The sequence below is a fragment of the Lithobates pipiens genome, unplaced genomic scaffold (assembly GCF_037356315.1).
Source record: "Lithobates pipiens isolate NorthernLeopardFrog02 unplaced genomic scaffold, aLitPip1_a1.2 Scaffold_18, whole genome shotgun sequence".
In the NCBI taxonomy this organism is placed as follows: domain Eukaryota; kingdom Metazoa; phylum Chordata; class Amphibia; order Anura; family Ranidae; genus Lithobates; species Lithobates pipiens.
Genome location: NW_027507758.1, coordinates 372,607,103 through 372,623,338, shown reverse-complemented (window position 1 = coordinate 372,623,338; position 16,236 = coordinate 372,607,103). Strand labels below are relative to the sequence as shown.

Below are 16,236 nucleotides of genomic sequence, written 5' to 3'. Positions count from 1 at the left end.
AATGTTAAACGTTATGGAATACTTACCTTAGAACAAAGCCCTCCTGCAGCACCTGGTAACTGCTGAGAAGGCTGACGTCTTCCCCCGGTCTTTCTTCCAGGGTTCACACGCTCCAGCTGTGTGATTGGCTAGAGCCATGCTGATCTCTCTCCCACGCATGTGTGCGGAAGCCCTCGGTTCCGGCATGAAGCTATGGCAGGGTATGCCAGACCTTCAGAGCACATGTGCCAGTGATTTCACTGGTTGCATGCAAGGTGAATATCTCCTAAACGGTGCACATTAAGAAGATATTCCTTTACCTACATGTAAGCCTTATTATTGGTTCACCTGTAGGTAAAAATAACAAAGCAGGCTTTACTACTGCTTTAAGTCTGTCCAGCTACTCACATCACTGCTTAACCGCAGCTATACTGCGGCAGGTTGACTCCCCTGTGCGAGACGTCGTAGCTATACACTTCCCTGTTCTGACAGGAGTGACAGTTTGTGTGTTCCTATTAGCTAGGAACCACGATCCGTCACTTTCTCCTTCAGTTAGAATCGCCTCCCAGGGAACATGGTTAACCCCTCGATCACCCCCTAGTGCAATGATGTCTACCTTGGCACCCCAGATGTTTTGAACTACATTTCCCATGATGCTCATGCACTCTGAAGTGTAGTTGAGCATCATGGGAAATGTAGTTCCAAAACTTGGATTGCCAAGGTTCGCCATCACTGCCCTAGTGTTAACCCCTTCACTGCCAGTGACATTTTTACAGTAATCAATTCTATTTTATAGCGTTGATCGCTGCATTAATGCCGCTGGTCCCAAAAATTGTCCGATGTGTCCACCATAATGTCGCAGTCACAATAAAAAACGCAGATCGGCGCCAATACTAGTAAAAAAATAAAAATTCTATAAATCTATTCCCTATTTTGCAGACGCAATAATTCTTGCGCAAACCAATCAATATACTCTTATTGTTATATATATTATTATATTATATTATTTTTATTTTTTTTACCAAAAATATGTAGACTACATATCGGCCTAAACTAAGAAAAAAAAATCATGTTTTTTTTAGAAATAAGTTTTGCTTATGTTCCATTTTTCACATTTACAATGCTGTGAAAAATGTGCCCTCTTTCTGATTTTTTTTTTATTTTTTGAATATTTGTCACACTTAAATGACTTGGACAATCAAACACATTTTTTTTTATTACACAAAGATAACCCGAGTAAATACAAAATGCAGTTTTTAAATGATGGTTTCATTTATTAAGGCAAAAAAGCTGTCCAAACCTGCCTGGCTTTATGTGAAAAAGTAATTGCCCCTTATACCTAATAACTGGTTGTGCCCCCCTTGGCGGCAACAACTGCAGTCAAGCATTTGCTATAACTGTCGAGGAGTTTTTCACATTGCTGTGGAGCAATTTTGGCCAACTCTTTGTAGAATTTTTAATTCAGCCACATTGGAGGGCTTTCCAGCATGAATGGCCTGTGTAGGGTCATGATACAGCATCTCAATTGGATTTAAGTCCAAGCTTTGACTGGGCTACTCCAAAACCTAAATTTTGCTTTGTTTGAACCATTTTGAGGTGGACTTGCTGTTGTGTTTCGGATCATTGTCCTGCTGCATAACTCAAGTGCGCTTGTGGTCACAAACTTTTAGATGTTTCTGGTAGAGCTCAGAATTCATGGTTTCATAAATTATGGGAAGTTGTCCAGGTCCTGAAGCTGCAAAGCAGCCACAGACAATCGCGCTACCACCACTGTGTCTGACTGTTGGTATGAGTTTCTTTGTTATGAAATGCTGTATTAGTTTTATGTTAGATGTAATTCGACCCTCACCTTCCAAAAAGTAACATTTTTGTCTCATCAGTCCACAGAATATTTTTTTTAAGTCTTAGTGATAATTGAGATGTTTGTTGGTGAATATGAGATGAGCCTTTGATCTTTTTGGTCAGCGGGACCTTTGACCTTGGAACTATCCCATGGATGACATTTTTGCCCAGTCTCTTTCTTATTGTTGAATCATGAACACTGATCTTACTTGAGGCAAGTGACGCCTGCAGTTCTTTAGATGTTGTACTGGGTTCTTTTCTGACCTCCTGCATGAGTCGTCGTTCTGCTCTTGGAGTAATTTTTGTAGGCCTCCACTCCTGGGAAGGTTCACCACCTTTCCAAGTTATCTCCATTTGTGAATGACTCTCCCCGTGGGGGATTGGCATTCCAAAGCCTTAGAAATGGCTTTGAAACCCTTCCTAGACCAATACAAGTCAATTACTTTGTTTCTAATCTGTTCTTGGATTTTCTTAGATTGTGGTATGATGTGTGGCTTTTTGTGATCTGTTGGTGTGCTTCACTTTGTCAGACAGCTTCTATTTATGTGATTTCTTGGTTCAACAGGTCTGGCAGTAATCAGGCCTGAGTGTGGCAAGTGAAATTTAACGCTTTCTAAAAAAATTGTGGTTAATCGCAGTTTATTCATGATTCAGCATGTGAGGGGGCAATTACTTTTTCACATAGGGCCAGGCAGGTTTTAACTGCTTTTTTTTTTTTTCCCTTTTATTAAATGAAATAATTTTGTAAACTGCATCTTTTGATTTACTCAGGTTCTCTTTGTTTCATCAAATTTGTTTGATATGAATCATTTAAGTGTGAGAAATAAGCAAGCAAAAAAAGCAGCACTGCATATAGTAATATACATGTAAATACATTTCATGTGTTTTGAACATTGTGCCTAAACATGAGTACTTTAGGTGCTTATTTTACATGGTTTCTTCTGCTAGAAGGCACCTGCATTTCATACAATAAATATGCATATGCGTGTGTGAATAAAACCTTGGAGTCTCTCTGAAGAGCTCTCCTATTTGGGATTATATTCCTTCACCTCATGGTCTGCTTTTCAGCTTCTGAACCAGGATTAATTTTGTTGAGATCTCCAATCAATTTTCTTGCCTGAATCAGAGCACTGTGTTGCCATTATTGCATTTGTCCTAATCATCGTAAGGAGAAGGTGGTTCTCTTTTGAGGTCTCCGTTTATGACGCAGTGAAGATTGGTGATCTAGAGGATCGCCACTGATCAGTCCATAAACTCTCTTTATGAAACAGATAATCCGGGGAAAACATATTTGAACAGATTTCAGTATCAGGGGTCGTTCTCCACTATTTGAAGCGTTTGTAGATCTCTTCACTCCTCCAAAGGAAAACCAATCTACAAAGCTTCATAAACTGGCATCCAGAGGAGAATGATCTCCTCTGAGAATGCCAGAGAATGAAGTAGTGAAATTTTTTTCACTGCTCCATAAACGAACACCTGAGTTAAACTGTTTGAGTTTTCTAAAGTCTACAGCTTGGTCTCAGTAGTTTGATGCCCTGATTGTTCTGCCTAAGGGTCTCCAGGAAGGTCAGCCTTCTGCTCGATCCAACAAGGCGTTATTGCTGCTGTGTTGTCCTGCCCCTCATGTTCAATGCTTAGGACATCCCGAATAGTTATGAATATCAACTGCTTTAATCCCCTTATTTTTAACATTCGGTAGGGTTTTTTTTTTTTTTTTCTTTCCTGTAAATAATCGTATTTAGTGTAACACCTGATTGCAGTTTATTCTGGTACTGGAGGATTTTGTCCTGAGCAATACATTTTTAATTTCAAATAACTTGCTCCACCAGTGAGAATAACACTCCAGCACGCAAAGCTTAATCTGCGGTATCCACCTCAACGCCCACTTCTCTTTATGTGGAAATCTCACCTCCTTGGTGTACACTTTATTCCTACAAATTTTGGATGGACCCTCTGCACACTTCTACACCCTTCCCAGCAAACTATGAAATGAAAAACGGATATTTAGTTCACATATATTGCAATACATGTTTAAGCTGACCAACTGTGTTAAAGTAATCCCTCTTCTGGCCAGTGTTAAGAGGATCCATCCAGAATTTGTAGTGTTAATGTGGTCACACCCCTTTAGCACCTGATAGTTAAAATACATGTACAAGCTATTGGAATTTTAGCACAGGTATATCTTTTGTCTATCACCTCTTATTATTCCAGTCTCCCACTGTGTGCAATACTGCAGACCTTTCTTCCTACTCTATCTAGGTACAGCTTTTGGGACCTCTCTGATTCCACCCCCCCCCCCCCCCCCAGGTGCACAGCCCTTGGAATCTCTCATCCAACCCCCCCCCCCCTCCCCTTTCCCAATAAGGTGCAGCCCCAGGGACCTTCCTTCCCTTCAGAGTACACGTGAATTTCCTTTGCTTTGTGAGATTTTCAACTGATGTCCTGTTGCATCTCTGGGAAAGCAAGTGAAAAGAAATTTCCCTTACAGCAAAAAAGGTGGGGATTTTAACTCTTTCCTGCTCTACTCCAGCCTGTGCATGGTTCAATATGTGTTTTTAAGGGTGACATGGCTGTAGCTTATGGGGTGAGTGGATACAAACAGACAGACTTCTGAAGCCTTGGAAAGTAATATGCAGGTCAGTGTGTATACTGCCAATTGGTAGTTCTCATCTTGGTTGCAATTGCATTTTAATTAGTCTCAGTCTTCTGATTCACATTTCAAGACCATCTTATAGAAGTACAGTATATATTGTTAAAAGGGCGAACTATGATGGATTATTTTCTACTGCCCATGTGGGATCTTTTTGTTTTAGTTCTTTAATGCTTGTTATCTGGTATATGTTACTGTCAAACCTGTGTTTTTCTACTCACCTTTTTCTTAAATACAGTTTAAGGTTGCTAATCTTTCTCTACACACTTTTTCTTGCAGATTGTCCGGCACGGTGGCTGTCTAGGGTTGGGCTTGGCTGCAATGGGCACTGCACGCCAAGATGTCTATGATCTTCTCAAAACAAACTTGTACCAGGATGATGCAGTGACAGGTTTGTTTACACAGTTTTGTCTTGGGCGTTTTTTTTGTTTCATATGTGGTACTATTTCACTGTTACAGTACTTGCTGTTTGCTAAATTTTGTGAAAAAGTGAATACAAAACTGTTTTATAGTAAGAATTTGTGAAGTAACTCTGCTTTTGTTTGGTTACTAGGGGAGGCTGCAGGCCTGGCGCTTGGGTTGGTGATGCTTGGGTCTAAGAATGCCCAGGCCATTGAAGACATGGTTGGATATGCTCAGGAGACACAACATGAAAAAATCCTGCGAGGGCTGGCTGTAGGCATTGCCCTGGTTATGTATGGCCGTATGGAGGAGGCTGATGCTCTGATTGAGAGTCTTTGCAGGGACAAGGTAAGAAATATAAAAGAACCTAATCATCAGTTTATCCAAAGTGAATTGTTTTGCTTGTCTTTAAAATGGTAGTAAACCTTCATTTATTAAAATGCCTTTCTTTAACAATTTAAGTTATCCTCAACAGTTGCATTATTTGTTTTCAAAGTAACTAGAAATTGTAAAATAATAGTGCTTAATATACTATTGCTTAAAAAAACAAAACACTTTCTTGGACTTGTTTTTTCCGCAACATTCTTCTTGAGCATTTGGCTTGTGCTCATTCCTGTAGAATTTATAGGGCATGTCTGTTTTACCTCCCTGCAGCAGACATCTCTGGTTTTAGCAGTCGCACTATGAAGCAATTGCTGGCAGCTACCATTTAAGTGTGAGCTGAGGAAAGCAAAATAAATAGTAAAGTTCATTCCGATTGCAAAAACACAAGATTTGAAATTTATTGTGCCAAACCTTTCACAAAATGCTGTTTATTGTAGAATTGCATGCCATGCAACCTGTATAACAGAGCTGAGATTTGCAGGTGTGTGTGTGTGTGTGTGTGTGTGTGTGTGTTTGTTTGTGTCTGGTTCACAAATGAAATTGTTTCTTTATCTTCTCTTTTTCTTCCTAGGACCCAATCTTGCGTCGCTCTGGCATGTACACAGTGGCTATGGCATATTGTGGATCAGGAAACAACAAAGCTATTCGTCGCTTGCTCCATGTTGCTGTAAGTGTGTGCCATAAAGTATACTATTACATGCATACAGTCTAGCCTATTTCTTTCATTTAAAGGTGGGGTTTGCTATGCGAATGAGATTTAAGCCATTTGTTTACACTATAAAAGAGAAGTGTGGTGTGTGTTGTGTTTTTTTTTTTTCTCACAGAATCATACTTACCTAGGTGGATGCAGCATGGGTACCATGCTGCACCTGTCCCCCACCAGCTCTAAGACTGAGAACGGAGCAATCAAACACCATTGATCGCTCAGTTCTCAGGGCTCCCTGAGCAGAGAGTTTACTGTCAGTCACTGGCTCTCTGTTCTACCACCCTGCACTCACTACAGTGCTGAGCCGTGGAAGGGGCAGGAGCAGCTGGCTTAGCCTCTCAGCAGCTCACTGAAAGTCTGAGCCGGCTGCTGGTCCAGGCATGTGGGCGTATCTCGACCCACATGATCGCGATCTTGCCCAAGCTTGGACTGGCTCTGTGAAGTCAGCCAACAGCGGGCTTCAGCCCACTGTTTGCTGAAACCTGTTCACAGCATTGCAGAATGGACTGCACTCCTGTGAATCACAGGAGAAGTAGAGCCAAAAGTCCTTTGGCTGTACTTCTCCTTTAATTGGATTTGGGGCCCGTATGCAGGGTTTTTGGTGTGCCAATCCCAATATTTACAATTTATTTTTGTTTTTTGTTTCAGATTTTTTATTTTTTTATTTTAAATGTCACTTGAGGAGTTTCATTCAGTTATCTTTAGTAGCGCATCCTTGCAATGTGTGGTTGTTTGCGTTGCTGAAAAATAGTGCATGCACCTTTTTTTTATTTTTTTTTATTTTTATTTTTTTAACCAGGGAACACCACTGCAACACAATGTCAACTGACTCCATTGAAAAAAGGCCTAATTTCCTTGTTTTTATGTTGGAATTGTGCTGGGCAAGACTGCCCAACATAAATGGTGTGAACGGGCTGTTAGAAAGGAAATTAATGCCTGCACTCTGGACTGCAGCAAAATTACATGTTTGCTGTATATCATTAAAGTGATACTAAAGTCTATTTTTTTTTCATTTAAAACCTGCTCTGTGCAGTGGTTTTACACAGAGCAGCCCAGATCTTCCTCTTCTCGGCTCCCTCGTCTGTGCTTTTGGCCCATCCCTCTTGCTGAGTGCCCCTACAGCAAGCAGTTTGCTATGGGGACACCTGAGCCAAGCTGCTTCTCTGCTGCTGCACACAGAAGGCATTTTTATCATAATGCAGAGAATGTATTAAGAAAAAACCTTCTGACTTTAGTAACACTTTAAGGGTCACCTCTGACATGTTTCACGGTTAAACACACTTTTTTTTGCTTTTTGGAAAAAAGCTTTTCAGTGAGAAACTTTTCATGTGTAACCCCATTCATTAAACCATAAAAGTTGCTGCAGCCCAGAGTGCATTGATTCATTCCCTTTTCTGACTGATTTTCCTGAAGTGCATCAAGCCAGACGAGCACCCATGGGTTTTGCAGTGAAGCCTGTGATGAGTCACTGGCTATAAGCGGTATGCATATCTTCCTATAAACACTTTTTTTTTAGTATCGTCCATGGGCACCTTTTTGCTTTCCACTGAAGCCCTTGGCAGCTTTTATTGTATATGTTGAAGCGAATGAAGACAAAGTACTTGTTTGGAAACCAGTTTAGTTCGATTACATTTGCCATTACTTCCTAACTGAAGGTATTTTCCATATTGCTAATACAAGTAGAAAACTTAAATACAGCAGTCTTTTATCAGAAAGCCATTGTTCCAGTACCTGAATTTATGCCCTACTTTTTGGATCGTTCTTATTTACTGGATATTTCAATTTAAAGGGGGAAAAAAAAGTCCTGGTTTTCCAGTTACAGTAGAATTACTGGATGTATGCTTAGTAGTACTAAGAGTTAGAATTACTGTTTATATGTCATCTACTCTGAATTACCATCTGTTTTAAAATATTTGAACATTCTGCTTTTGGGTAAATGAACAATGCAATTTTTAATTATGATCACCATGTTTGACTTGGCCATGGCTGCTTAGATTTTTTGTGTATGGCTGAGCTCCTTCCTGCATTTCATTTAGAATGAAGAGAATCCGAACACTGTGAAAAATATATAACGGATGAATGTGTGCTGTGTGCATATGGAAATATTAAGCTGTGTATGTGTGGAAGGCCTTCTTGAGGACCCTCTGTACTGTTAAATGTATTGAAGAAGTTTCGGATGTTGAAACATTCCAGAGATTGTCAGCTTAAGTGTTCTAGGTAGATCTGAGGATGTGATTAATGTCAGTTTATAGTATGGTAAAATGACACGTTTCTTTTACTTAATTTTTGTTTTCTTTTAATTCCAGGTCAGTGATGTAAATGATGATGTAAGGAGGGCAGCTGTGGAGTCTCTTGGCTTCATTCTGTTCAGGTCAGTCATTTCTTCATCCGACCGTGTTCTGTTAGTCACCTCTTTACCCATTTGACAGAATGTTATATTGCAGATTCTTAAGTGTAACATTTTGTATATGTAGTGTTAAAAAAAAAAAAAAACAGGTGTTCTGTTTTAAAAAAAAACTAAAAATGTAAGTGTACTGAGAACAAAGGGTATTGTTGCCCATAGTTACCATCCACGTTTCTCTTTTGGGAGACATGATGCATAGATGGTTGTGTGTTTTTTTTTTTTTTTTTTTTTTTTTTTTTTTTTTTCTCCTAGTGTTTTTTGACCAAGTTGTTGGTATAAAAGTACCTTTTTATCCTACAGATTTCAGTATTGTTATAATGGCAAAGCATGGCTAAGGTTTGCGTTCAAGTATTATTTTATAGAGACTCGATCCTTCATATAACCGAAAATGTCAGAATTCCATTTTGGAAATGGGTATTCTGCCACGTACACCACACATGGGCCCCCTCGTTTCTTTTTCTTACCTCCCTTGTGGCCTCCTCAGGGATGACATTATCGGGTCCCTGCAGGCTCCTCTGCCTAGTCCCCAGCACTCTCGGCCTAATACCTGTTCTCCCTTGTAGAAATGGCTAACAGCAGTAGCAGCAGTACACCACAGCAGCCTATCCCTTGGCTCTTGAACTGGAGTTACGGTTATTGATGGATTTGCTGTCTGTTCCAATTGCAGCACCATCATAACATCCTTTTTAGGGGCTGATGTTGGAACCAGCCCCCTGGTGAAAGTGTTCCCTCTTTGATATGAGAAATTACCAGCCACGTTGTTTGGAATGTTTCCTCTGGTCACTTTGGACCCCCAGCGGTCTGCATGCATTAGCAAACCTCAGGGCAGATTCTAATACATGCCCTCACCTGGAGCCTCCTGACCACCTCCTCTCTGACTTCACTACCCTGTCCTGCATGGAAGTGGCTGAACCAGACTGAACAAATGAACACCCAACCACGCCATATTATCAGTGCGCCTGGCACACTTCTTCCCCCAACTTTGCTTTTTCTAGTATGGGGGGACTTTTCCAGTTTATCTTTCAAATTCCACTGCATTTGAAAACACTGTTGTTTAGTTTAGGTATCTGAAACTACGTATTATCATAGAATTGTCCTGGTTTTTCTTGCTGAATTAAATCCAATAAATTAAACCAGTGATGCTGTCCTGTTGCATCGAACTGGGAATGATATAAAAACAGTATGTTATACCAATGTTTATACATCTTTCACGTAGCAAAACAAAGCGCAAAACCCTATACATTGTGTGGGAGTAGTATAAAACTTTTCTTTTTTTTTTTTATTAGAGTGAGCAAAAGGTGAGAGTACCATTTTGATGTGGAGCTCATGCAGTTATTCTGTTTAGTGTGGAGTTGTAAGCAGTAGCTATGCTGTGAATGCTTAGAGAGTGCGTACCGCCTGGAACAAGCTCCGTATTGACTGAACTTGCTGACGGGAAGCTAGTGTTTATACAGCCGGTGACAGCTCTCCTGGGATGAGATACAGGCAGGGCTTGGAATCGTATACAGCCAGTCTTGTTAATGGTGCATTTAGGCAACGTGTAACCCTTTAACTGCCAGTTATGGGTTGTGGATGGATTTTAAATATATAATTATATTGTAAGCTGGGCAGGTTCAACTGGTAGGTTTAGTGTTAACCTATACACAAGACAGGGATGCAACGATTCAGAGCAGATTAAACAGGTTTGTCCTGCACATTTATTTACCAAGGCAGCAAATGACCACAATTCATTGCAGGAGGCTTTGTATAGCAAAGCCCATAGCGTAAAACAAAACATCTGTTTGCCTAAATTACCGATTAACAGAGTGCCACCTGATATGTTCCTCAAAGCAGGCAGCATGTGTACCTTTTTATTTTTTTTTGTGTTCGGTCAGCCTTTTCATTCAGCATCAGGCTCGCAGAGTAGAGGGAGTGAGTGAGCCTGTTGCTGAGTGAAAAGGCTGATTGCTGTCAGAACAAAAAAGGAGCATGGCCTTGAATGTGCAGGGTCTTTTCACTGTATATTATTTCTTCATAAGTGGATGCTTTGCACCCACTGCACCTATATTATGATCCTAGTATATATAAAATACCCAAGCTGTGTGTGTATGTGTAATCTATATAAAAAAAAATATATATGTGTGTGTGTGTGTGTGTGTGTATATATATGTATATGTATATATATATATATATATATATATATATATATATATATATATATATATATATATATATATATATATATATATATATATATATTCAGGGTAACCTCTTTTATATTTTACCAAAAAAAAAGGTTATATATTATATTCAGCGTAACCTCTTTTATATTTTACCAAAAAAAAATGGTTATGTTGTGTTTGTGTGCTATAAAATTCATTAAAGTATATTTATACCCAAAAAAATTGCATTTGAAAAACCGTTGCGCAAATACCATGTGGCATAAAAAATTTATGACAACTATTTTAATCTATAGGCCCTCTGCTAAAAAAAGAAAATTATATATAATGTTTGTGGGTCTAAGTAATTTTCGTGCAAAAAAAATATAAAATTATTTTTACATGTAGGAGCGAAGTGTTAGAATTGGCCCAGATGGCAGGTGGTTAAAGCCGAACAAATTTTTTTAAAAACCCTCTGAAATGACAGGTTATAGTGGAACTTTAATAAAAAAAAAAAATGTTCTTTACCAAGGAACATACATTCCACATTATGCTACCAAAATTCATTTGTGCTGTAAATTGCCTTGAGCATTCCTCCTGTTCTCGCTTTTTTCTGATGCCAGGATCCCCTGAACAGCAGTAAATCATAAAGTGGAACTAAACCTGTTGATTTGGCAGTTTCAAAAAAAAAAGTGTCATTCCTGGAATGGCGGGGGTTGCTACTTGTCACGTTTTGCTTGTGTCCTCAAAGTGTCAAACCATCAAATGGCTGGTGTCATAACTGATCACGTGAAGCACCATGGCAGTTGCAGGTCAAACAGAAGCACCTTCTTTGGTTTTAAGGCCTGGTTCACACTGCCACGACTGGGGATCCGACTTGCGAGACCCCAAGTCTTGTGACGTGAAATACCATTTTAGTCAATGGCAGCTGTCTTGCATAGCATTACTGAAGTCGCTCCAACTTTAGAAAAGGTTCCTGTACTACTTCAAGGCTATCAATTTGTGCCCATAAACTTTAATGGAAGTCGCCTCCAAGTCGGATCCTCCTCTTAATTGATGTGATTTGGATCTGACATTACAGGAAGATTACACAGGCAGATGATTCATGTACCATTTACTTCCCTCAATCCATCTGCCCTTAGCTCAAGGGTGTGCTTAGCTTGGCAAACCCTTCCTTCTCTCCTGCCTCTTGGGAGAATATTCTTGGGAGGTATGACATCATTTGCCTAGGCATGGAAAATGTTTGTTTAAAACGAGTAAATTGAAAAATATATCATATCTCTTTACTAATGCTTGCAGCATAAGGATTCCAAATAATGTTGATTGAGAGAGTGAAGTGGCTGATGATAGAGCAGAATAGAGGGGGCTATTGGGCTGGATTCACACCTAGGCATTTTTAGTGCTTTTTGCATTTTTCAGATTTGCTCTACAGAACGTGTTCCATAGGAAACCATGTTAAATGGACTGTAGTGCAAAATGCAAAAAGTGCTAAAACTGCATAGGTGTGAACCAGGCCTTAGGGTGGGATAAGACTGCCCTATTTATGTGTCTGGCTCCTGGCAAAGAAAATAAGACTTGCTGCAGAGAATTTCTTGTGAGGAACTGATTACATCAGATTCCTCAGATGGTAGCAGTCACCCATCAGTTGATAAGGTGGACATCAGACGCTTGCTCAGGATCCTTGTTTGGCCCTCCCCTGCCCCTCTCCATCAGTTCTGGGGTCATGTTGGCTGAGGGAGAAGAGAAATGCTGGAATACTAGTCGGTACTGGTGTGCTGGTGTGTAAAGGTGGGTTTGTTTTGAAAGAATTGATTACCTCTAATGTGTGGGGTCCTATGAGTTTGGATGTTGCTGCGATATGTAAAACCTATTTGTTTAGTTTTTTACGTTTTTAAATGGGTTGCCTCAAGAGTGTGCAAAATTGTGTAGGCGTGCCTTGAAAGACAGACTGAGAAATGCTGAACTCGAGTTCCTTTCTTTCTATACGTAAAAGGAGTCTCGTAAATTGTATTAGGAACCAAATATAGCTACAGAGGCAATGCTAGTCACTTAGAACAGATCTTCTGAGGAAAAAGAATGACTACGTACAGAGAAATCCTGTGTATACACAACCGTCTTGCCGTACAAAGCTTAGTGTTTATGTCTGCTTTATGCACCAGGTATTTGTGAGTAAAAAGAAATCTGTGTAAATCAAAGCTTCCATGTAAGAAATGCAGAGGTTGCTATTGCTGGTGAAAACTTTGAAACTGCAAGATGCCCATCATCTAAACCCAGTGAGATGAACACTTTGGGGGAATTATTAAAAGTTTCTGAGACTGGTTCTGTCTCAACTGGTAGTGTTTCCCATAGCAACCTATCGCATAGCTTAAAACAATTAAAGCTCAATAGCTGATTGGCTGCGCTCCAATTGGGACAATGTTGGTGCAAAGTTTGTCTCAAACTTTTTTTAATTCCCCAGTTTGAGCCACTGACCTGGAACAAGTATGCAGATCAGATGTTCTGACTTCAAAGAACAGCGGTCATTAAGAGCGGAAAAGCCTGTACGATACTTCAGTAAGAATCTGGCCAGTAATAGCGCAAGTTCCCTGAGAACATATATTAACATGATTACATGGTACATACATTATTAGAACAGTTCTTCCTATTTTGGAAATGTGATTTGGCTATAAAATTGAATAATCTGTAATCTCTATCTCCATGTTAAGGTCCTCTCAATAAAGCGTATAACGAAATGCTTTAGGCCCCTTTTCACATTTTTTGCGGATCGGTTTTCAGACATCCGCCTGCTCAATCATTGATCCGTTGATCTCGCTGAGCCGGCGAATGACAAGTCCGTCTCTGCACACTGTGCAGAAACGGATCTGTCAGATCGCTGCTCTCCTCTCTGGGGGGCAATCGGATGAAAATCGACCTCCTGTCCATTTTCATCCGATCCGCCAGACAGATGGAAAATTAAATAAGGTTTCAATCCGTCTGGATTTAGCGGATGGGATGTCAGCGGACATGTCACCGTTGACATCCGTCACTCCATAGAGATGTATAGAGCGGCCGTTCTGCCTGGAAAAAAACTGTCAGGTGGATCTGAACGGTCCGCACATGTGAAAGGGCCGTAAGTTTAAATAAAATTGTCTCGTCAAAATTAATCTTTGCGTTCCTGTAACCACTTCCATACCAGGCCTATTCTGGCACTCCTCTTCTACATGTAAAAATCATCATTTATTTTGCTAGAACATTACTCCGAAACCCCCAAACATTATGTAGTTTGTTTTTTAGCAGAGACTCTAGGGAATAAAATTGCGATCGTTGCAACTTTTTATGTCACACAGTATTTGCGCAGGAATTTTTCAAGTGCTTTTTTTTAAATAAATAACAGCTTCATAAATTAAAGGGGTTGTAAAGGTAAATGTTTTTTCACCTTAATGCCTTCTATGCATTAAGGTGAAAAAACATGACAGTGCCTGCGCCCCCAAACCCCCCCCCCCTGTTTTTACTTACCTCACCCCTCGAAAGTCCCGTGCTTGTCCCCCGATGTCCTTTCCACCGTTCAGCCTGGCCGCTGATTGGCTGGAGTGGATGGATGGAAAGCAGCACAGCCATTGGCTTGCGCTGCTGTCAATCACATCCACTGACGCAGAACACCGGGGGCGGGGCCATGTGATACATCGATCGGCTATAGCCGCCGACTGTATCACGGGAGCGCGCCCGCAGATGCTTCTCACCATGCGAGGGAGCTCACATGAACGTGAGAAGCACCTGCGGGAGGAAGCGGAGACAGCCGCCAAGGGACCCCAGAAGAGCCGGTTCGGGGGGCCGCTCTGTGCAAAACGAGCTGCACAGTGGAGGTAAGTATAACATGTTTGTTATTTAAAAAAAAAAAAAAATAATAATTCACTTTACAATCCCTTTAAATAAAATGGTAAAGTTAGCACAATTTTTTTGTATAATGTGAAAGATGTTACATCGAGTAAATGGATACCTAGCATGTCACACTTTTAAAATTGCACACACTCGTGTGGAATGGCGCCACACTTTGATACTTAAAAAATCTCCAGAGGCGACACTTGAATTTTTTTTTTTTTTTTTACAGGTTTCTAGTTTAGAGGTACAGAGGAGGTCTTGGGCTGGAATTGTTGCTCTAACGCATGCGTCGATAACCTTACATTGTGTGGTTTGAACACAGTTTACATATGTGGGTGCGACTTAGACATACGTTCACTTCTGTGTGGGAGCACGCGGGAATGGGGGTGCTTTACATTTTATTTTTGTTTGTTTTACCTTTATTTTTACACTTTCTCTTAAAATGTTTTCTTTTTTTTTATCACTTCCTATTACAAGGGTCCTCTTTATGAATATTTGTGGGGTCTACGTATCTCTCCTCCAGACTGGAAAGGCTGCAATGAAAAAAAATTGTCTCAGCCTTTCCAGCCGAGTCCCCGGCATTGTTTACATCCATTGGCCCGTACGTAACGTCTTAACATTGCGCCCTGGCCCCCGAGGGTCATAGAGATGACTGGGGCCCATCTGGTCACCAGAAATCTCTACGATCAACTTTTCGGTGGCAACTGATTTGTTTTCCAGTTCGCCGATCGCATGGGCGAGCCCGGAGAAGCACTGGAGGGAGGGCGGGTGGGATGTCCCCTCTCGCCGCCTGTAAGAATGATCAAACGGCTGAACTGCCACTATGATTGTTCTTGCGTGCACAGAATCACTGCCCAAAAAAGATGATATCTGAATGCCTGCAGCTGCAGGGATCATTCAGATATCCCCACTCAAAGTCCAGGACATCATATGACGTCCTTTGGGCTGGAAGTGGTTTAAGTGAACCTGTCACTTTGACCATGCAGTGCAAATTATCTTTTTTGTTTCCTCCCAATTGAACCTTCAATTTAAATCGACTAAATACATTCTAGAGGCATAAAGACAATGTGTGCATATTCATACAGTTCAATTTCTTAAGCTGCTAAAGCCTAGGCAGAAAAGCAGTGGGACCCTTGCTCTCTGTGCTAAAGCAGTGATTTCTCTCTGGGGAAGTCAGACCTATGGCTCTGCAATTAGCCATGCTCCTGCACCTGACTTAAGCTGATCATACATTATACAATTTTCTTATTCAATTTCCTTTAGATTGACCTTCAACTATGTAGCGTATGGGCCTGCCTGATTACATACAGATTGAAAGTTTTAGGTTTGACCTCATATTATACAGCTTTGGTAAATACTAAAGGAAAATTGTACAAGATATTTGTATAGTTTATGACCTGTATTGTACAGGGTGTATCAGAATATGGGTGTATGGAAAGGGGTTACTGCATCCACACAGACTAAGGGTTCCACTCTGCAGCATGCTGGACAAGCCTTTCTACTCAGGCTGTGGCTGCTTTCTAAGGAAAACAAACTGTAAGACATTCAACACTTTTTTTTTATTTTTTTATATACCTTGAATGGCGAATTTTGGCTTAACGTTCAATTTTGGCTTTAAGAGCTCTTTCACACTGAGAGTGCGGCTGCATTAGCGGTAAAGCGCCGATATTTTTAGTGGCGCTTTACCGTAATTCTAGAGGTGCTTTTGACCCCCGTTAGTGGCTGAATGAAGGGTTAAAAGCACCCACTGCCCATTGATTTCTTTAGGAGCGGTGTGTACAGGTTGGCTACAAAGAACATATTACTTTGCAGACACAGTAATAAAACCTGCCTGAAGTTGTAATTATCCACTATGATCTTTAAAAAGGTGTTT

The 16,236-nt window shown here is 40.5% G+C and overlaps 1 protein-coding gene across 1 annotated transcript in view; it reads left to right on the top strand.

Moving 5' to 3' along the window:
• The window catches only part of PSMD1 (proteasome 26S subunit, non-ATPase 1), a 122,924-nt gene that overhangs the window by 37,912 nt on the left and 68,776 nt on the right, over positions 1–16,236 (top strand). The window contains exons 13-16 of the mRNA XM_077487680.1: positions 4,751–4,862; positions 5,025–5,221; positions 5,829–5,924; positions 8,270–8,334. Of these exons, the coding sequence (XP_077343806.1) occupies positions 4,751–4,862; positions 5,025–5,221; positions 5,829–5,924; positions 8,270–8,334 (470 nt within the window). The remainder of the gene's footprint in view (positions 1–4,750; positions 4,863–5,024; positions 5,222–5,828; positions 5,925–8,269; positions 8,335–16,236) is intronic.